The sequence below is a fragment of the Catharus ustulatus genome, chromosome 6 (genome assembly GCF_009819885.2).
Source record: "Catharus ustulatus isolate bCatUst1 chromosome 6, bCatUst1.pri.v2, whole genome shotgun sequence".
NCBI lineage: Eukaryota > Metazoa > Chordata > Aves > Passeriformes > Turdidae > Catharus > Catharus ustulatus.
Genome location: NC_046226.1, coordinates 22,615,788 through 22,637,809, shown reverse-complemented (window position 1 = coordinate 22,637,809; position 22,022 = coordinate 22,615,788). Strand labels below are relative to the sequence as shown.

Genomic DNA, 22,022 nt, shown 5'->3' with positions numbered 1-22,022 from the left:
AGTAACCATATAATAGCCTATTGTATCACTCTGTACAGGCCACAGTCCAGTTTCTAGCTGTCCTGGCTGTACTTCAGCAGCCCTTGGAACATGCCCAAACAGACTGGTTGACTCTCCTCCAGCACTTATGTGAGAATCAATGTGTAGTCCCAGGTAAGGCGGTTTTATTTTGTTTTTCCCATCTAGTTCCACTCCAAGCAGCCCCTTGTTACACTGTAGTCAAAAGCATATCCTAGCCCCTCACTACACCCTTGTATAAAGCTGGATTCTGATTTTCAGTGTTCCAATTTTATTATGGATTCTCATATTTAATTCACAGTAAGGGCCTCATTTGTACAAAACTGTGCACCAGGCTGGTGTTATGAGCACTACAGACTGAACATGACTTACAGAAAAATAATGGGTTTCTGAATAAAGTGTTTGACTTGTCAAATGAAGTGTTCATAGGTAACCTATCAGAAGCTTGATGAAAATACCCATTAAACCTGACAGATTATATATATTGACAATTTATCACATCTTTAATAGGGAGGAAAAAAAAACTGCTTCAACAGACAGTACTTTATTCTTGTCCAAAAGTACCAGTTTCACTTCCTGTAGTGCTTACCAATACATGGCTTGGGTTGCAGTAAAATCTGATATCCCAGAATTGCAGCCCAGCCATACTTGTGGGCTAAAAGCTGATGTACATCATCACTATCCTAGATTAAATTCTCCAATGGGTCCATTTAAAGTTCATGTTGTTACTTCAAGTATGTATATGAGGAAGAAATGAAAGGGAGGAAAAACCCATCCCAAAATCTAGACACAAATAGATTGTTTCAAAGAAGAGATATTTATTACAAAATTTAATTCTGAATTCTACCTCATTTTCCATTATCACCTGTACAAAACATATTTATAGCTCAAGGGAACATTCTTCCATCCACACCATATGGTACAGTAATTGCACCGTAGTTAAAAGAATTCAGTTCACAGACAATGCACGCACGCACACCCCAGCATTAGTACAAGAGGTTCAGGATATAGAACAGAATTACCAAAGAACCCCTCTCACTGTTGCTCCAAACTCTTGCTTAACCAGGGGCAAGCTCTTCAGGGGTGGCTCTAAACTGTGTCTCTTGTAAAACACAGCAAGCTCACTTGGCAAAGTTTTAAAATCAATTACAAATTCAGCAGGAGTGGCATCTATGCTAACATGTGGTTGCCTCAGATATTATTTGTGAAAACTATAGCCCTTGACATTCAAGTAAAAAGCATAAAAAAGTTTACAAAGTGAAGTAGCTCGCAACCAACCACACAACCAAGGTCTTACTACTTTAAAGAAGACACAGAATTTTCAGTCCTGACTGCATGCAGCCAACAGCCCCGCCCCAAAGAAACTGTGGTACGGAGGTGGTGTTCTTATCCTCAGCCCTTCTTTCCCAGCAGGGAAGAGCCTTATGTTGTTCTAACAGTCCACACGTTTTTTCTTTCATGACACGCTTGCCCATGTGTGGGGTCATGGGGTCACTTGCTGTAAAGGGGGGAAAAAAAGTCTTACCTACATTCCCCAGCTGGCAGAGACATAGGGCACTGCTAAGGTTTTCACATTGCCAGCAGGATCCTGAGAGGAGGAAACAGGGCTTGTGCACAGTTGCCAACACAGAGGGTTATTCAGTCACATGGAAGGGAAGCTGCTAAGTGGGGCAATGGAGAATTTCAGGTAAAATGCCTTGTGTTTCCATGTTAACAGTTGGTTTGCTCTCAAGTCCCTTAAAAATAATTCTCTGAAGGATTCAGGAAGAACAGGAGGGAACTATCAAGTAACACATTTGTTTACCCTTCCATAACATGGTTCTGTTTTTGCTCTCAGACCATGTGACAGGTATTAATTCACTCAGGCTACTATAAGATGTCCTGTCCCACCCCTTCAGTTCAGGCACCTGTATGAAATGGTTCCATAGCCAAAAAATTAGAGGAAACGAAGACATGTCTTGTACTTCGGGCATTCTTCAAGAACCAGAAGGAAGATACAAAACAAAAAGTATATTCTGTCAATGCCCTTTCTGCATCAATCAGCCTTTCCAATCAAGACACAAAAAGAAAACCCTGTACAGACTAAAGAGTGGTGGTGGCTCCCAGGGCTGTCAACAATCGTGGCAAACAGCGATGAAACAAAATCCTCTGCCTGGACCAAGGGCAACCTTGGCATCAAAATCTCCACTCAAATCTTCCTCACAGTCACATCTGTGTCTCATAGCATGTGTGGTCCAGTTCCTGGAAACAGGCCAGTCCCTGCTGCTGGAATAGATGTGTGCGTATCGATGTCCTGGAGCAACTGTTAGCAGAAACCTTTTAAGAGGGATGGATTGCCTAGGATAAAGCTAGATGAGCCTAGAGGCCCTCTATCTATCCTTCAGAGACTGAAGAGTTGAAAATAGAGTTTACACACAAAAAAGAATTTGAAGCAGTGAATGTGGCAGCCTGCAGCTTTTTGTGATTTGAATCCATGGATACAGTTTGATGAAATTCTTTGTTAGCAATAAAAGGAGCCCTGTCAAGCAAGGTTCAAAGACAGCAGCTGCTCCAGAGAACAGCACCTTCTGGCCTCAGAAAGCACTGTTAGCTATTTTCCACATGATTGAAGATGACTAATGAGCAGTTCTCAAAAAGAACCTGAACTCATTCCACAAGCACAACTGGAAAAACTGAACTGAAGCAGCCCAAATTCCATTCCGAAAGCAAAGAGTGCCTTGCACCCATTGTCTCATGTCTATACCACTCAGGTATTTCAAGAAAGAGCCAGGAAGTGAATCTAAATTATTGTATTTTATTGACCTCACAAAATATCAATTACTATTATGTTTCAGCAATAGCCTGACTGGTTTTGTTTTAATAAGCAAATACTGAAGGTCAAATTCTAACTGGAGTAATTTTTCAATATTTTTGTCCCAAAAGAAAACAGAGCTACATCAATGTACACTTACTTGAAAACCCAACCCTTGCAGAGAGTGCACTCCAGAGAGTACAGAGGAAATGTCTGCCCTCTAGTCTTTCAATCCTTTTAACTCCAGATCAAATATAAAAATTCTGCTGGAAGTTGCTCCCTCTTGTGGAATACCTAGATTTTTTTTTTTCACTGTATGCCTCCACCCCCTTACCAGCACACAAGACCTAAGAAATAGTCTCAATGTCAATCAAATGCTCTCAAGAGAATTTCTGAAGTGACAGCCCTAAAGAAAAATAAACTTTTGGTCTGTATTGAAACAGAAGTGGGACTTGTGCCTAGGAAGGTGGGATGGGAGCATTAAGTTTGCTACCTTCAGCACTCAGCTGCCAATCCACATCCGAAAGATTATTAGTAATAAAGGATGGAGGGTTCCTCCCTAGCCAAGGAACAGACTGGTTCATCTTCCTCAGGCAATTCCTACAAAACTGACCCCTTCATAGTAACTAAAAAAACCAAGGTTACTGACTGAATTTTTGCACTCCCAAGGTTTAATATGATGAATAAAGGGTGTTAGAAACAGTAATTCCGAAACACTCACAAGTCTCTTAGATTTTTTTGTTATTGTTGTTAATGCTAAGGGGAAGTGTATAATTGTATGTGCTGGAAAAAAATGAACTTTAAATCATGGCTTTTGCCTGCTCTTCTGGCAAATCCTCCCCATGACAATGGGACTACCTTAGGGAATGCTCATACTGAGAATAGCAATGTATTAAGTCAATAATCTCACCAGGAGTAGAAGATGCTGGATCACATTGTTACAAGGCAGCACTGCACTGTCTACCTTCCACATTGCCAACAGTTAACAATTTGCTGCTGCTGTCAGATCTGGCAGGCTCTGAAGAAGTTTGCAGCCTTCCCCAATATCCTTCTTGCCTATATATCACCTCTGTGAACCCCTGGCTCATGCAGATAGGAGCACTTCCTGCAATAACAAGTGGAGAAGAATCATGAAATCCAGCAGCTAATTACTGCAATGACTTCCCACCATGTGTAAGCAGCAGGTGATCAACTCAAAACCTTTAGAATCAAAAGCACAGGTCCATCCCATCTGAACCAGTGATCTCTAGGACTCAGTTTCTGGGGAGATGTGGCACACCAAGCCAGAGCCTTACAAAGCAAGTAGCTGCCTTACTAAACAATGCTATGGATCTCTACTAAAGAGGTACCAGAGCAAGTCTGACTGGAGTCTAGTCCCCCCCCACAGACCAATTATGCTAATGCAGCCCTTCTGTGTGCTACGAAATGTACTGGAATCCAAGATGTGGTAAGAGAAATAAATGCACAGTCCATGTTTAAAGGCAGACACACCCACCTGCTATTCTCTGTCTACCTGTAATTTTCATGCAAGGCTGTGAGGCAAAGCAAGAACTCTGAAATGAAAGGCATGAGTTAATTGAAACACACACAAGAGTTTTTCAAATATTACTTCTTGAGATAGGAACACGTTTGTGATCTAAGTGTCATTCATGCTGGATGCTAAAAGGTAGCAACTTGAACTCTGACAAGAAATCGACACTGGATGAAGAGTAGGAAATGGAGTGAAAGAAGCAGACAAAAATAGACCTAACACAGGACAAAGGCACCTGATAAATCAAATTCTGCTTTCTTGGAAGGAGTGGATTCAAAATCAAATGGCTCTTGACACTTCACAGACAAAGAATTTTTGCCTGGCTTCACATTTCCTTATAATTTGATGTTCAGCAGTCTAAAGAAGGAACTTGTTCAATAAGGGAACACTGAGCAGATATTTTGGCACCAGCAACGAGTGTTGCAGATGCCACATGCATTGAGATGAAGCCTTCCCTTAAAAGCACAGGCACTGGCACTGAAATAGTTGGGAACAAAAGCTGAATGACAGCTGTCTGCAAGATTTCCAAGCTATCATTACAGTCTCTAGTACATCCCCATGCTGATCTCCACAGCATACCGGGGCTGAAAATATATTACCCTGCCATTTCTACTGTAATTTCCTTGACACCTTCAGACAGAACTGAAAGAAGCTACAAAGAGCTGAGCTGGAACAGTCTGGCCCCAAAACCAGGCCTGCTAGGTGAGTTGTATAAATTATTAAAGGTGACCAGAAAGCAAGGCAGTATATAGGAATAAACAATTTTCATCTCTGCAGAGGGCCTGGGAGACAGGCAAGGCACAATGGCTCAGGCGACTTCAAACAGACCCTTTCAGTCAAAATTTAAAAATCCAGGGTCAGAACAAAAAAACCTTCAGACAGCCAAGGCAGACAGAATGAAGGTCCCCAAACTCTTAACAGTAGGCTTTCAAAAACCTCACCATAAAAATGTTGTTAATCATGATAGAAGTCCTATAGTGCTTCAAACTGTAGTGATACTTAGATTACAAGAAGAAAGATACACACAGAGTGTACATGCAACTGCAGACCAACTTGTACCAGTCTGGCTGCTGGAATGCCACTGTTGTTTGACTGACATACAAAACTTCAAGGATTTGGCATTTAGGAAGCCAGCTGTCCATTTAGTGTAACCTAAGGATCCAGGACATGAGTCTTTTAATTTAAGGGGACCTTCTCATCCTCTGCATCTTCCAATGCAGGCAGTGCAAACAAATGCCAAAGCAACAGCGTTACTATACCCAGAGTTCTCCAGAGAGGGCATTTTATAGTCACGTCTTCAAAGCACCAGAATCAGCCTGACATGCAGATCTCATGTTTCTGATCCACTGTCCCCAGGCTTCCTTTGCTCTAGAATTCCCAGGAGTCCATCCACCGGAGCCCTGCCATGGGGCTGCTAGGGTTGGAGGCCATGGGTCCTATCATCCCATAGGACAGTGGATGGAAGAGGTAGAAGCTGTGGAAAGAAACCAAATGCCCATCAAACACAGCACAGTTTTCTGTCTCAAGAAGTTCGCAGCCTATGGGACCTCTGTCTTCAGGCTGCTCTAAGCTCTACTGCAAACCTTCTAATCTCTGCTGAACCCAACATATACATAGAACATAGTTATCACACATAGGATTTTCTCTCAGAATCTGATAAAACCTACAATAATGAAAAATTTGCCTGTATTTGAGGAATATGTCACCATCATTTGGATTAGAACCACAAGCCACTGAATGGTGGGTTTGGAGGAGAACAGTGTTCACACTGTGTCCTGCAACAAAAGAAAGATTCCCTGCAATGGAAAGATGTTCTATAATGCATTACTGGGACACAGATGCTGACTCTAATCAAATTTGAAGGTTTAGGATTAGCCTTGAGAATGTATGACAAAAAGAGAGGAAGAGAAGAGAAGAGAAGAGAGAGAAGAGAAGAGAAGAGAAGAGAAGAGAAGAGAAGAGAAGAGAAGAGAAGAGAAGAGAAGAGAAGAGAAGAGAAGAGAAGAGAAGAGAAGAGAAGAGAAGAGAAGAGAAGAGAAGAGAAGAGAAGAGAAGAGAAGAGAAGAGAAGAGAAGGCTAAGGATAATTAACAGGCAGCAAAGTTTATATTGACATGGCAACTATCACACATTCCATTCATGAAAGTTCAGCTTTTAGCCCTCACCTGTACAGGATGAGCAGAACCAGTGCCAGGAATCCACCTCCATGTACCTTTCTAGCTGTAGTGCTGGGTGACAAGAACACAGCACAGAACCTCAGTAGTGCATCCCAGGTGATTCCTACGAGAAGGAAGAAGTCAGAAGAACAGAGCTGATATGTTCACAGACTAGGCTAATGAAACTCTGTTAACACCAAAAGATCATGTCCATTTTTAAATCTGTTTACCTTTGTAACCTTCAGAACCATAGAGATCACCAAAGGTTCTTTTTGTTCTACCTTTCCATTTGAATAAAGGCAAAAGAAACCCAGTCCCCAAATGCTAATAAAGCTGGTATAAAACCACAGGAAAAGCTACCAAGGCCAAATTATAAACAGACATGACAGAAAAGTGTTGGCAGTAAACCAAGAGGGAAGTAACTTACATACAAGAATATATAAGAACAGTAAAATAGCAGAGACCAGGAACTCCATCTCTAAATTTAAATGCCCTAAGCACTAGACATGACTGCATCTTCAGGATGATACCAAAAAACTGACCAACCATCCAATCAACCAACCAATCACCACCAAAAAAACAAAACCAAATAGACAAACAAAAAACTGGTACTGCAAACTGCTTTGTGAAAAACATTTTGAGTAAGTCAATGCTTTCAAGCACTTTGCACAAGCAAACAAAGCCTATAAAAATAATAAACTTTTTAGGCTGAAAAACATTCAATTTAACAGAATATCACCTTTTTCCCTACCTTGTCTTCTCCAAGACTCTAGTATTTACCTGTCAACATGCTAGAAAAAAGCATTGCAGGAAAGTAGTGGTGGAAGTAGAGAACTCGTCCCATCATAAAAAAAGGGAGGTAATGAAGGAGCCAACCCAGTGTGATCTGCCCTCCAGCATGTAGCACAACTCTGGACAGTTCTGGAATACAAATGAATGGACTTCAGCAGAGAAAAACTCAGCTACAGTTCCTATTTGCAAACATTAACACACTAAATAAACTCAACAGGAATGATCTTTGCAGGAAGTCATGTATTGGTCTGAAATTGCTTCAAGCCTCTGCAACATCCTAGCTGCATTCTTTATAAACATACAAACACTCTTCAGGAGAACAGCTATCAGAAGAGATTCACAAAAACCTAAGTCTCAAGGTATAGCAGGAGGCTGACCATGCTCTATGTTAAAACCAAATGTGCAGTTTCTCTGGATGTGTATCAGACTAATCAGGTGATTCTGGTTTCTGATGATTTTCATTGTCTCTGTAATGAGAGCCATCCTGATGATCACTTTGTCAGCCCCTCCTGGAAAGAAGTGGTACCTAGCTTTCAGAGCCTAGGGAAGGGACTAAAGGCTCTGGTGTCTGTATACAGCTTAGCCAATAACTTATTGTATAATTGAGTAGGTTCCCACCACATTTTAGAACTGACTTCCCATAAAGAGATCTACAAAATGAAGCAACCATTGATGTAAACCAGAATGGTGATGGTATGGCTAATTAGGGCTTGTGAAAAGTTCCAAAACCTTGGCAATGGACATAATAAAGGATAATTTTATCTTTTGCATTTGTCATTTGCTTTGCATAAACACCAGAAAACATTTCTTATCTTAAAACATTGTGCAAACTACTGAATACAGAGCACATGCAGAGCTTGATCGCAGGGAATTGATTAATTGGCCTGTATCCCTTGCAGCCAATGTAAGCCATGCACTATTTTTGTAGAAGATCTGTGGTGTTCACTAATAAAATACAGCTATGAAGTTCCCACTCTTTTCCCTGTGGACACTGCTTGATAATCCAAACTCAGTGGTTTCCTACCCTTGACACATGAAGTCCTGCCATCCCCACACTTTTAAGGTTCCTGCAAAAGCCATTTATGAAAAGGAAGACTGACCCCACCTTTGAGTTCAGATGTCAGCTGGACACCTCTCTTCAGTGCCACTGCAGTGCAAACTGTTATCAGAAGATATAACCCAATAGTGATCAGATTCAGCCACCAAATCACCTACACAAGAGAAAAAGAGCGATCTGGGCCTTTATGCTGTACATGTGCATGTGACATGCAAACATTAAGAGTACAATAAAGAGAGACAGTCAAAAAGAAGAAGGAAGAGAACTGGCAGAACTAAGACTAAGCTAAAATTTGCTAAAGACATTGGCTTGGAAGTTCTCACTCCAACTTACCGGGTTTCCAAGCAAATAAACCCGATAATCCGTCTCATTGACACCAGAAAAACGCAGTCCCTGAGGAAAGAGATCAGAGGGAGAAAAACATATTCATTAGTCCAGTCTGTATTTTGCACATTGTCTAAAGGGAGACAAATTCCCATCCATGCATCTCAGGTACTACAAAAGAAAGCTGACAGCATCTTCAATGCAATTACAAGGTGTTGTGCTTCAAAAGGCACTGCAAAAGCACTTGAAAATAGAAAGGAACATGGATTGATCAATATACCTGGTAGTTGATGGGCCAGTGCCAAGGTTTGGATGTAACTTCATTGTCCTTTGGTTTGAGGCCACTGTTTCCCTACAGATAAATCAACATAAAATTTAAATGAGAAGGCACTTATCCTGCAATGTCTGCCCAGATATGCCTGTGGACACAAATATACATCAATACCCTTCCTGAATGAAAGTTCTTTTTTGACATATACAAACACATCATCTTCCACAATGGTCACAATTAGGACAACAAATGTTTTAATACTACTGTGCAAGTGAAAATGGGTTTTGGGTCACAAAAGAGGCAGTCTTCTCTCATTTCTCTTCTTCAGTTTTTTTGGCACGGAGGATGTATGTTGCATAAGCAAGACCTTCTTTCATTATAGACTACTGTGACACATTTCCCTCCACTACAAAAAAAAGGCCTCAAAGATTATTTCCATGGAAACTCATGCAGGTGCTTCCTCACCTGAGACAGCATTATCACTGATTGCCATGGAAATGCTTCACAAAAACACTTTACAAGTACTAACAATAATGTGCTTGACTACTTTTTTCTCTTTAAAATCTGAGAAGAGCTTCACAAACAGTAGCAAAGAATACCCTAGACTTCTTTCTCAAAATATTAACTTCTCATTCTTCAGAAGGATTGAGGAGCTGGAAGCAGAAGGGCTGTGGCCAAGAGTACAAAGAACAGTCACAGCAAAAGACTGAAAAGCAGTCCACCTTGCAAATATTAAATCTTCTCTTTTTTAAAATATATATTCAGAGATAAAAAGGAAACCAGAAGTCACAGCTCCTTGATGAACTTCAAAAAAAATAGAAGTTTTCCATTTTCAATCCAAACACTTACTGGTTTTTAAGTGTCTGTTTAGCTGATTTTCCTGATTTTGACCACAGTAATATCCTCCTGCTTCACAAAGACTAATTTTCCTTTAAAGCCTTACAGGAAGGTAGGGAAAACATTACATAATTAGGCTGTACATAAATCACACCAACAGCAGAGCCAGGCACTAAGCCCAAGGCTTCCAAACTTGGACTTAGAAGATTTAGCTCTGAGACCAACCTTTTTTCTAAGTATAAATTCAAGTAGGTTGCTTGGGCATGCAAATTTTGCCCTAGCTTGCAGCCATCACCTAGATCTCTCAGAAAGTGCTATTTCTTTTTGAATGCAAGAGAGAGGAGGAAGAAAATTATAATCTGGAATCAATTATATCCTACCCGGATCATAACCATGTGGGATTCTAGCAGAATTTCTGCAAAAGAAGGCTTCAAAACATCCAGGCTGATATTGGGCACTTAAAAAAAAAAAAAAAAGAAATAGATTAGAAGTTTGTACAGTTTACTTTTATTTGCCTTTTTCATAATAAACTAAGCTCTCTCCTCCTACAACAAATCTGCTTCCAGAACCTCTTTTAGTTCTCTATGCAATTCATTCATACTCTAAACATAGTGGCTTGCAGTCAGAAGTATCCCCCAGTGACCTTTACAACTGTTGCACTTTAAAATTTCCTCCTTTACTTCCAGGAACAATGGAAATATACAAAAGTCCATGAAATAAATAGAGCTGCATTTCTGGCTGAAATTAGAGACATACTCTTCATAGGCTGCTGTTTATCTGTAAAAAAGCTGTAAGCTTGGGAATGTAAAATGCATTACAACAGAAGAGGAAATTCTACCAAGTCAACAGCCCTGGATTTCTCTCCTTTGGTTTGCACATAGCTGCTCTATAGGCAAGGAGGAAGAACAGTGAGTGTTTTAACTCAGAACTCAGCCCAAGTCACCCAAAATTCATGGGATGAAAACCGTGTTGAACAACCCGAGGCCAGATGAGCCTGTGAAACATATGTAACTCCTGGATGAGGCCGCAAGACCCACCTGTCATTACTGGCAAACTTAGATCTCTGTCACACACTATTCATTCCTTGATGGTACTGCAAAGTCATCATTTAGCACACTTCCAGCAGGAGAAGGAAAAAAAATACACCAGAACAGACTGGAGCCAAGATTTTTTTTTAAATCATCGAAATATGTATGTCATACTCATACCAATGACAACAATTCCCACTTAAACAATGTTAGAAATAACAGCCTGTACTGGACTGCTTCACACTTTTGTAACACATTAAAAATCTCAAAATCCTTAAAAAAGTCTTTATACTTCCACTACACTTCAAGCATTATCATCAGCTTCCAGTACAAACAGTGAAATAGAAAAGAGCTCTGCATCCCACACATACTCAAGTTCAGCAAGTTTGCACTTAAGCTGGGAAAGAATACAAATACTTCAAATGCAGAATGCCAATTACTGCTATCTGATAGCTCATTCCTTCCTTTAACAGCAAGCCAAGATGCACTCTCAATCGAAAAGGAAATCAATTACTTACATTTAGGGTTAATATGATCTTCAAAGTTCCAGAGGGAATTGGGTGTCTCTTTCAGGTATGGTGTGCAGGTAACTTCTACTTGTTCCCAGCCCCTGAGGATCAGCAGAACAGTTTACCACCACCCCACAGGAACACTCAATATTTCCATTTCATGTTTAGCTTTATACCTCCCTGTAATGCTTCAGCAGTTGGCATTCTTACGTGCTTTAAGAGCCATGTAGAAACCAAAACAGATCTGCAAGGCAGCTGACATCAAAATTCTACAGAATAGTTGAACCACATTTCTTACTTTCTCACCTAAAAAGCCCTAGATGGATATGTGGAATTTTTGAAAATTATGCACCTTGCCAACTAGAAAATACTTCCAGTTCAACCCTTATAGTTCCTCCAAAGAAAATCACTATCATTAATTTAAGTCAATCCACATCTACAGAAACTGTACAGAAACAAAACTATTACCTTAGAGGATACTAATAACTGTTCTTTAGTCTGTCATCCTATGTCTAGTAGGTCACATCAAAGACTTTGGGAGAAAGTGCATCAAATCAGGCAGTAATATGACAGGTTAACAGGGAATTTTCTATCAATCACTACTTAGCAAATTTCACTGATTAAGTAATTCATTAAATAATTACCATTATATTATCTGAAGGACAGTGATTACTACCCATTAAATAAAAAACCATAAACATCCAATATACTCTAACCATCCTTATTTGCAGTTAACAAGCACTTTTCCCCCTCAGCTGTTACTATCATCAATATTTTGTGGCAATAACTTCCATCCACATAGTGAATTGTTACTGGGGGCGGGGGGGAAACCCAATTCACAATATTTTGTGAATACTCTTAATGAAGATTGGCTTTTTTTTTAAAACCGAACACATTATGTACCCATGACCCCAGTTTTATTGTGATGTCTAAGTGGCACTTGCACTCCTGGCCAGGCAGTTGCCAGAGGTACTTGCCTGCTCTATGCTTCAGCATCTACAGGACTTCTTAGAATCTGGTTTTACCACAACACAGTGAAGGGAAAACTACAGCAGTAGAAAGGGAGGCAGCTCTCAAAACAGCAGCAACAGGAATGCATAGCCTCTGTCTCAGGATCCATGTCAGCATCCCACATGGTGCAGCTTTACAGACAGGGCAACTTGCTTGGCATCAGCCTGGATGTCTCTGCATACACCTCATTTGAATGACGAAGATGTATAATTCAAGGACATATAAAATCCTGACCCTTGCTAATAGCAGCTTGTAACCACTGCCTCACTTCAGATGCTGCATGCAAAAATTGCAAAGGTCATGTAATCACAACGTAAATTAATACCAATAGAAAGCAATTTTGAAGATTGTGTACAGAACAGCATGAACTGCCCCAGTTTCCAGTGATTTCTGCAAACCCCAAGGACAAATAACACGTTAAATAACGTATTTGTCATCCCCTCCTTACCAGATGACAAGATCTATGTCCATGCCACTCTCAGATCTCTTAATAAGGGATATTATTTTTCAGAGCTGTATACCTTAATTGTAACAGACTGCATAACCCTAACCCAGATCTTCCCCTCTGGTAATATTCTTAGTACCTGCTAGTTACATTTTTTTTCCATTAAAGAAATGGAAGAAATGTAGTTATTGCTAAGTCTAAAAGTACCACTGAGCGAAGGAACATGTCATCTCAAGGCTCTGCAGGGGTGGATGGGGATTACAAACTAGTTACCATTTTGGCAGAGTCTTTCCAGAAGATCCCAATATACAGCCTGTGGCCACATGGGTTAGCCGGACCCGACTCCGCAGGACTTTGATGAGCTTCCCAGTCTTTCTGCCTACCACTTCAATCCTCCAGAAGTCATTGGAGTCTCCTGTTCCATTCTATCAGGCAAACATACCATTGGAGAAAAAAATCACAAAAATAGAAAAAACATATGAAAGAATGCCCAAACTAGAAGACACAGAACTGGAGCACTGCAAATAGGAAATTCTGAAACTCTACTGGGTGCAAAGCTAAAAAAACTAGCCCAGACCAGCCTCCTTCACACTCCACAGAAGAGATTCCCCATCAGGAAGACATCATTCTAGATATAAGCAACCACTTCAGATACATCTCTATGTTGCCTGCCTTAATTTTGTTTGCTTTCAATTCATTCTTGACTGTAGTTCAGAGTTACAGCATAAACAGAGGCAACTTGGCTGCTTCACAAAACGGGTTTAGGCAATAGATCTCTGCATTTAGAAATTCAGCCCTCAAAGCATATTTCATCTTTGTGATTCAAAATTCTGTCATCATTCTGTCAAAAAAACACTTGTCTATGTGACAAGGCCAAATACATAAAATAATACTTGTCAGAGCAACTTCAAGGTTGCTCAGTTTGTCATTTCTGGAGTTGAATGCTGCAAAAGCTAGACTGACAGCAAAAGTTTAAATTTTTTTTTTTATCTGTGTTCACGTCAAATAGACCTTAAATATGAGATAAGGCATTTCATACTACATCAGATTTTTCCTTGAGGATGGCAGATGTCCATCTATCATCCTGGCTAACAAACTAAAAAAAGCAACAATAAATTCCCTTGGCATGATACAAACTCTTCCCAAAAGAAGAAGTTTTTGTTTTATCTTGCCTTCACTTACTATTCCATAGCCAGTGACCTGAAAATGCTTCCTTGTCAGGGGAGCCTCATGCTGGTGACTGTGCAGATTTCTAGAAGTTCTGAAATGAAATTAAAAGTCAAACCTTTGAACCCTGTCAATTTGTGATAAAAACATTGGTTTGAGATCTGCCAGTACTCTAACCACTGAATTCCAGCTGAGGGCACGGCAGGATGCAGTCTTAACTGGATGGGAGACATGGAGTGAAACCGTCACTTCCCAGCATGTGACTCTCAGCTTATGCCACACTGGGCAGTGACAGAAATGGATGACAGCATGAATAAATCCAGCCCTCAAACTACAATCTACCACCTCTAAAAGGAAGAGATTTGTTTTGGTTTGCTTTGGTGGTTTTGTTTTTTTTTTAATTAATAGTAAAAGTGTGACAAAGAGACCTGTCTTATAGGAAGAAAAGCAAGATCCTGACCTTTTGTAACTATCAGTTTTACTTTCATGAGGAAAGTTTTACAATTTAGGGGGAAATTGGTAGCCACCATTTAGTACCAGCAGAGTGCAGACAAAGAGCCTCCCACCCTGACAGGGTCTGCCAACTGAGACAACCAGACAAACTTGGCCATAGCCCGTCAGTCCTTGCCAAAGGCACCGTTGCCATCAGCACGGACACTGCTATCCCTGTGACACCTGCCAGATCCTTCCCCAGCACCACCAATTCACTCCCACGCCAGAGACTGCATCAGGACTCAACCCACTTTGCCTATCAAGATTTTATCATCCTCATTACCATGTATTTGATAGTAAACCCCCAAATTCAAAATTTTAAACAAATAAATCTTATAATCACTTTGGAAACCTAAGCAATGATTTGTGCATGTGCCATACTGAATAAAATACATGATTTCCTGGCTCATGAGTTTAGAGGTTCTGTTCAGAAATCAAAGCTGTGAAAGCACAGAGCATTTTGGCACAGTGACATTAGACTAGATAAAGACTACATATCAAGTCACTACAGTTCCCCTGCTTCCTCTTAGGTATTCCCTGCAGAAAGGGAAGGGATCAGCTTCCATTTTCATTCAAAGTGTTTAACTGCTGTGATCTCAGTGCTGTTGAGAACTTCAGCAGGTGGATACTGCCTATGAATATAGGAGCGGGATACTTGCAGTACACTGACAAAAAACCCTATATTCCACTTGTCTAGAAAATTCAGCAAGGAGACAGACAACAGAATGAGGGTTTTGAAATTGCTTCTCTGGAAGAGTTACCCTGATTATTGCACCTCACACAACTGAACAAATATCCCTGCTGCTTAGGTTGTGTGGTTCTCTTAAAAGTTTCTCATTTAATAGAAACTTTTCAAAACATAAACCATAGAAGAAAAACTCTACAAACCTCACACTGGAAATTCAGATATACAGATACCTCTATCACACAGCCTGCTTGTGCTCACCTAACCAGAGTCTCCAATTCTGTTCAATCACACAATCTCTTTGAATCCCAGAAATCATCCTTACTCTTTATGTTCCAGACGAATAATATCTCCATGCCTCACAAACTCCACAGGGCTTGAGGGGTCAGACAGATCTGCTGAAGGAAGATGAACTGATCATATCAATGCACTGACAAACTTACCAGGGTCTTAGAAAATTTCTTGCTGATGCTTGTGCCTCAAGCAGATAATAAAGCAAACAAAGCTGTGTTGACTCTAAGCCTGGTGTAAAACGTTGCTCTAGACCCTGAGAGCTACTCCAAAGAATGTGAACTATAAATGACTCTTGCAACATTGATTATAGTTTTTCTTATACATCTATGTTATTTACATTTTTTGCTCTTTAGACAATTCTTGTTAATTTTTATGAACACATGAGGCAGGTAAAAAAAAATGAAACTGCCAGACCAAGCATGCCTCAGCTACATACACTACATAATCCAAACCAATGGCTTTCTGTACAAATGATACATCATCACATTTGCTACTCTTATCTCACCCCAAGCAATCATCCACAAAAATCTGTCAAACACAATGCACCAAACTGTAACAGGACCCAGCTTTCCCAAGACTCTTAGCCACAATAACAGATTGCAATAAAATATTAACTCAGTTCAGACAAATTTCCTCTCTACTGTTATTTGCAGCCCTAAACAAAAATTGAAAAATTGTCAATGCAACCTTCAGCTAAGGAAAGCTTATTTACTTCAGCTATACAATCTGGAGAAGAACCAAAAACACAGTAGACACACACAGTGTAAACCAAGAAGGAGACAACTTCCCCTTGTTCTTCTTTCTCTCCCCCTCATATCCATGAAGGATACTCTGCCCCAGAAAGAACTCAGAATATTGTGAAAAACAGAAGCAGCCGTTATAAAAGGCGCTTTACTGGTATTTGTTACCTGTATCTGAATCATGTTTCTTTATGATCCACAGGTTATTCAAATCTTTATGTAAGTAGGCAGTGACCTGAAATGACAGGATTAATTATTTTACCTAACAAGAAAAAAAGCTGTTGATAGCAGTCACACATTCACCAGCAAATCAAAGCCCCAAATGAATGCACCAATCACACAGAAATCCTGAGATTACGTTTATAACAGTGTCCCCCAGGAAACCAGTTATGGGCCACTCCTTAACCCAGATGACACCTCTTAATCAGTGTATAGCCCATACTCAGAAGCACTACACTTCATGGCAGTTCACATGCACCAACAGCCTCCAAACAGTCTGACCTCCCCTCACCCGTTCCAGAGACTCCTTCTACAACAGGATATCCAAACCAGAACTCTTGAATAATCACCAACCACTATCCGAACCAGGAGATAGAAGCAGCACTGGCTTTACAGACAGTAGAGATTTAGGACAACAAACTGACTGTGACAACCATATCTGCCAAAAGATCCAGGCAAGGTAAGGATTCAGGGATCTCCCTTTACAGCCACACATACTACACAGTTAACCCTTACCAGCCTGCTCAGCCTCACACAGAGTAACTACATCTACTGCCACCATGGACATCAAAGACCATCTTATTCCAGGCTGCTGCTCCCCAGAGCATGTGGAACTGTACTCCCTTTGCCCACCCTCCTGTTACAGAGCAGCAAGCCCTGCTCTGTGGGACCCTAGCCCAGTGCCCCACCTGTGCCTCTCTCTTAGGTGGGAGCAGGTGGCCCAGTGGGTGGGTGAGAGACAAAACACAGAGGAGTGTCTGATGATGGGGAAAAACGGAGAGCTGGAGGTAGAACCTCATACTTTGAGGTCAAGCCATCAGGAGAGGAGGGGAAAGTGGAAGTAGAGAGATCACTTTTTCCTCTCAATCTCCTCCAAGTTCTAAATTCCCTTCCCTGCTCCAGAGCCCTGAAAATACCCTAGAACCCTACTGTTGTCCCCCCACCAGGGCAGGGAGCACAGCGGGGAAATTTCCACAATTTTCCACAAGGAATTCCCATTAGTGTTCTCTCCAAATTGCCTTTCCCTGCTTTCAGTGTCTTAAAGCATGATCTGCACTCCAATTTTGCCTGTGCTTGAGGCAGTTTAGCATGACATCTCCATCTACTGCAATAAACATTAATGTCATGCTAGAGTATTAGATACTCTGATTATGAAAAGCAGCAGGAAAAAAAGATCCGAGACCAAGTTTTCACTTCTGAAAACTTCCTCCTAGCCACACAAGGAGTTAAAAACCAAACACTTGTGTTTCTCTGGCAACTTTTTTCCAAGGATCTCAGAACAATTTTTAGACACTAATAATCAAACTGCAGAATACATTTTGTTAAAAGCGCAGAATCGGCAAAGACTTGTGAAGCTTGATGATGATGGACAAAAATAAGAAATCCACTTAATGTTTGTACTTCTTAATTAGGAATAGTTACATGATTTCTGATTTCTACTTTCACTTAATTGCTTTTTGCTTTCACTAATTGCATTTAATGAGAAGCCCTTAGTTCAGATGGTTTCCATACGGCTACATTGGCTTACAAACATACAGTATCTAATTTAATGAGCAAAGCATTACAAATTCTTCAGTGACAGATGAAGGAAGCAAGGCACTAAGGAGAGGGATTCATGTAAGGTCACAGAAGCCAGTGGCTGGAGTAAAACAATATATAGCATTCTATTCTCTTGCTTCTAATATACAGCTAAAAAAGCTGTAAGATAATGTTCTTGTTTTAAACAAAATTTTACAACCTTCCTTGAGGTATCTTTCATTATGGAAGACTATTCTGAAGTCCTCTTAGACTCAATTTATGGACAGTGGTCTTGCAAAGTCTTGTTACTGTAAGTCACCCCTCTGGTGCAGTGTGGCAGGCTCTCTTCAGGACTCCTTTTTAGTCAGAGTTCCAAGACAAGTGCACAGCTGTGGCCCTGAGAGGGTACAGATTCTGAGTAAACACGTAGCCCCTACCAGTTTGGCCCCTAATGCTAAATGCAAAGAGAGTAAGTCAGTGGCTGTAGTCACAGGCAATACTAGCACAGCACACCAACCTGCTGCTGGCGAGCCCCAACGCCCTCTGGATAGAGGTGCCAGTGGGAGTGAAGGTATCCCCCTGCCATCCGAAGGTTCTTCATTGTGACCACAGACCCATATGCCAAATCTGCATGAGAAAGAAGGAAGAAAAAACACATAAGCCAGCTCTCCTGTATCTCCCCCAGCTAGTCTACAGTGCTCAATTGGGCATGCATTCTCCATTGTTTTGATGGAAGTTTGTTTCCTGTTTGACACATTACTCCACAGGGCTCATTGCAAGCTTTCTCCCACCCCCAACCAGGATTCAGTGAACCTGTTACATAACATTTGGCTGAAACACTTAAAAACTCTCCCACTACGTGGGAGACAGATGTGGTAAGGCATTCCTTTGTTTGTAATTTCATAATGAGAGCTTTGAGACAGCTTCCCCTAAAAATATACAGTCAAATTAAAGCACTGCTGACCCCTACAGCAATACAAGAGGGAAGGGAGGGAAGCTCAGCTACTGGATAGCAGAGCTGATACACTGGCTTAAGACATTTTCCCTCCTAGCCCCTCAATCCAAGTGAGAAAACTCAGCCCTGGAGAACAGACCTGATGCTCCCCCAGTGATAGCTCCGGAGCAGAGAACAGCCAGAAAAAAGCTGGGATACCACTTCTATTTAAGTTCTCATGTACACTGACAACATTCAGAGTGCTTTATTCATTTGGATACTCACGCTCTGGAATGGAGACATTATGAAGATTGTTCCCAATCAGCTGGGATTGAAAAGCTGAACTGAAGAAACCATCCCCAGGACCACTACAAAAGAGAGCAATGAATAAGACAATTCGAAGTCTCACTAAACAGCATATAAACACCTGTCATGCATTACCAAGTTGTTTTTACAGAACAAAAATTATAAAATCAGATTGGGCATGTGAAGAAGAGTGGGTGCAGTTCCCTTAAGAGGCACACTTCTCTAATGTTGTGAATCACAGCAGAAAGACAGTCTTGCAGGAAATTGTCCAGAGCTGCAAAGGCTTGAGGTCATAAAAATGTACAAATGTAGGCACTGCACAAAGCATCAGAACTGTCTTTGGAGGTGTTCTTATAAATAACCTGACCCACTGTCAGGACAGATATAACAAAGCCTTTCTCTGTGGCTCCTGTAGTCTTATTTCTGCTAAGAGGTTAGTGGTAAGACCAATCAACTTTAACTGAAAAATAACTGCTTTCTTTTTCTATTCTTTCTTTACATTGAAATGCTTATTCACCTCATTTTTTAATGCTGGCATATGGAAAACATTACTTGGCCATTTTACTAGCTCTTTCGTTGTAAAAAGCATCCCTTGGCTGCAAGCATTCAGGAAAGAGCCCTCCCTTCAGGCACACTCAGACTCTTTTAATCACAGCCATTTTTCAGAAATGCAATGACTTTTTTTAATTACAAAAAGACAAAGAACAGAGTTGAGACATTTTCAGGTCCCAGAAAGAGAAGAGGAAAAAAATGACACAGGAAGTGTGGTTAGGTTACTTGCTTGATATTTCAGAGAGTCTCAAGCTCAAATTCAATTTCACTGCCAGCTTGGCCAGAGAGTTGGGGCAGGGAATTAAAAAAGACACAGCTTGTGGCTGTACTTCTGACACTGAAAGTGGAGCACAATATAACCAATAGCCTTTAATTCAAAGCAAAGACAAGTAATTCCTCTGGAGAAAACATTGTGAAATACCTTCTATTTAACACTGCAAAATGAACAGCAAACACAGCCGTGTAGAGAGCAAGCGGGAGCACGATGAGGCAGAGTACACGAGCCAGTAAATGCTTCCCAAACGTGACCTGTAACAAACACAATCTGGATCAAACAGCGCAGGAACAACTTTGCTCCTTCACAAGACTCTGAGCAGCAGTCCTATAGCTGGAGCTTGCTGTGCAAGAAAGCCCACCAGGCTGCAGAATTACCTCAAAGGCCCAGAGAGAGGTAAAAAGCTGAGGCAGACCTTGCTGTGTATCTCCAAAAGCTGGAGCTATGGTACCTCAAAACCCTAGGGTCATGGGAAAAAAGACAAAAACAGGAAATGGGAGATTTTAGCGTTCCAAAGTGCTGAGCATCCCTAACTTTGGCAAAGGAGGTTGGGTAGCCCCCATTGAAAATACTTTGAGAGCAAGGACTTTAATTTGTTTATCAGTGGTACACATATTAACCCAAAATCCCAGCAAAGATGTGGCTTTCAAAATAGTAACTACCAAAGCTAAGCAAGAGGAAAAATGAAAATTTGTTCCCCCAATAAGTCTATGCAAATGTGAATGTAACCAGGACATCTTGGGGATCAAGATATGCTTCACTTACAGAAATCACCTTGCTTGGCAAGGATGCTCTCACACTGCAACTTCTAGTACTGCTCAGCCAGAAGCTACAGAAAAATCAGTAGCAAAACCTGTTCTTCAGACATCCAAAAATGAATGCAAAATATTTTATTTCAACCAACTGAAAAATTGTTTTGCAAACAGATTCCAAAGAAGCTATTACATTTTTCAGAACCTATTGACAATGCTGGTAGTAGAACAAATAATGTAAAAAAGACTGTGGCTAATAAATAGCTGTGGAAGATGAAAAAAATTAAAGAGTAAAAACTGTTTGCTAAATGCCCACACTAACTTTGAAGTGGATGAAAGCAGATCCACTTGATATTCTCCATATTTTTTAACATGATACCTATCATATAATCATTAAGCTAATCATTCTCTATCCCTTAGTATCCAATTAATTCAGAAGGAATGGAAAAAGCTGAACACATTGTAAAACTCACTGAAGTCAACAAAGGAAAGAGCTGTTCAGTTCAAGTACTTCAGCAGAACAATTAATAACCACTGGACATTTAGAAAAATGCTGATTGATGGTACATAACCCAATATAGGCAGTAGAGAGGCACGTGAACAAACCTCCAGTTCCCTACTTAAAAAGGCCTCAATATGCTGCAATTTTCAAGAAATCGTTTTCTTTAACTAAAGACTTCAATACAAAGTCAAAATAAAGGAAGTGCATGTGAAAGACAACAGTGAGAAAACCAGAACAACGGACCAATACAAGTTGAGAATTCTAGAAATCAAGTTAGTCCCATGCAAAGAATTGCATGTAAATAATCATAAGTAGCTTCCTAACAAATGCAGAGGTAAGTTATTCAGGCTTTCAGAAGACTAATCCTCACCTTTTTTTCCCCTCTCCTCAAGAACTAAGGTTGCCAAATAGCTATTCAGAAAGCATCTACCTTCTGGAGTAGATTTCTTTACATATTCTAACACTCAAAAGTTTGCTGCCTTTGCTGCCAGCAGCACAAATGAAATCACTGTGCAGCTGTCTGCTGGCAGAAAGCTTAGACATGATGGATTTGTCCTATTTCAAAAGCAATTAACTGACTTTGCTCAAGAAGTGTTTCTCTGGAGTTGGAACGTTGAATCTTTGCAGCCCATATTGATTCACATTAATCAAAGAAAACAAATCACACAAGAGGAATAAAAGAAGTCCTGCCCATGCCCCCACTGTTTAGAAGACAAACGAGACAAAAACAGAATTTTCAAGCTTCAAAAGAGGCTGAGACAAGAGAGAACTGAACACTTTTCAAAAGATATGACTGAAGAATTTGTTTTCCCACCATT

At 40.5% G+C, this 22,022-nt stretch overlaps 1 protein-coding gene across 3 annotated transcripts in view; it reads right to left on the bottom strand.

Moving 5' to 3' along the window:
- The window catches only part of POMT2 (protein O-mannosyltransferase 2), a 31,657-nt gene that overhangs the window by 2,487 nt on the left and 7,148 nt on the right, over window positions 1-22,022 (bottom strand). For 2 of the 3 annotated variants that reach the window (XR_004418201.2, XR_004418202.2), the window contains exons 7-21: window positions 20,098-20,204; window positions 19,104-19,186; window positions 18,402-18,511; window positions 16,316-16,382; window positions 15,439-15,511; window positions 13,952-14,030; window positions 13,043-13,194; window positions 11,323-11,414; window positions 10,157-10,233; window positions 8,949-9,020; window positions 8,678-8,737; window positions 8,393-8,498; window positions 7,276-7,416; window positions 6,505-6,619; window positions 5,600-5,814 (exon numbers count right to left, since the gene is read on the bottom strand). Coding sequence is in view for 1 of the 3 variants with exons in the window: in XM_033062488.2 (XP_032918379.1) it covers window positions 5,709-5,814; window positions 6,505-6,619; window positions 7,276-7,416; window positions 8,393-8,498; window positions 8,678-8,737; window positions 8,949-9,020; window positions 10,157-10,233; window positions 11,323-11,414; window positions 13,043-13,194; window positions 13,952-14,030; window positions 15,439-15,511; window positions 16,316-16,382; window positions 18,402-18,511; window positions 19,104-19,186; window positions 20,098-20,204 (1,440 nt within the window). In the remaining 2 variants the exon portion in view is untranslated. Of the gene's footprint in view, window positions 1-816; window positions 5,815-6,504; window positions 6,620-7,275; window positions 7,417-8,392; window positions 8,499-8,677; window positions 8,738-8,948; window positions 9,021-10,156; window positions 10,234-11,322; window positions 11,415-13,042; window positions 13,195-13,951; window positions 14,031-15,438; window positions 15,512-16,315; window positions 16,383-18,401; window positions 18,512-19,103; window positions 19,187-20,097; window positions 20,205-22,022 lie in introns of those variants that run through there. The other variant, XM_033062488.2, reaches the window with a different exon arrangement.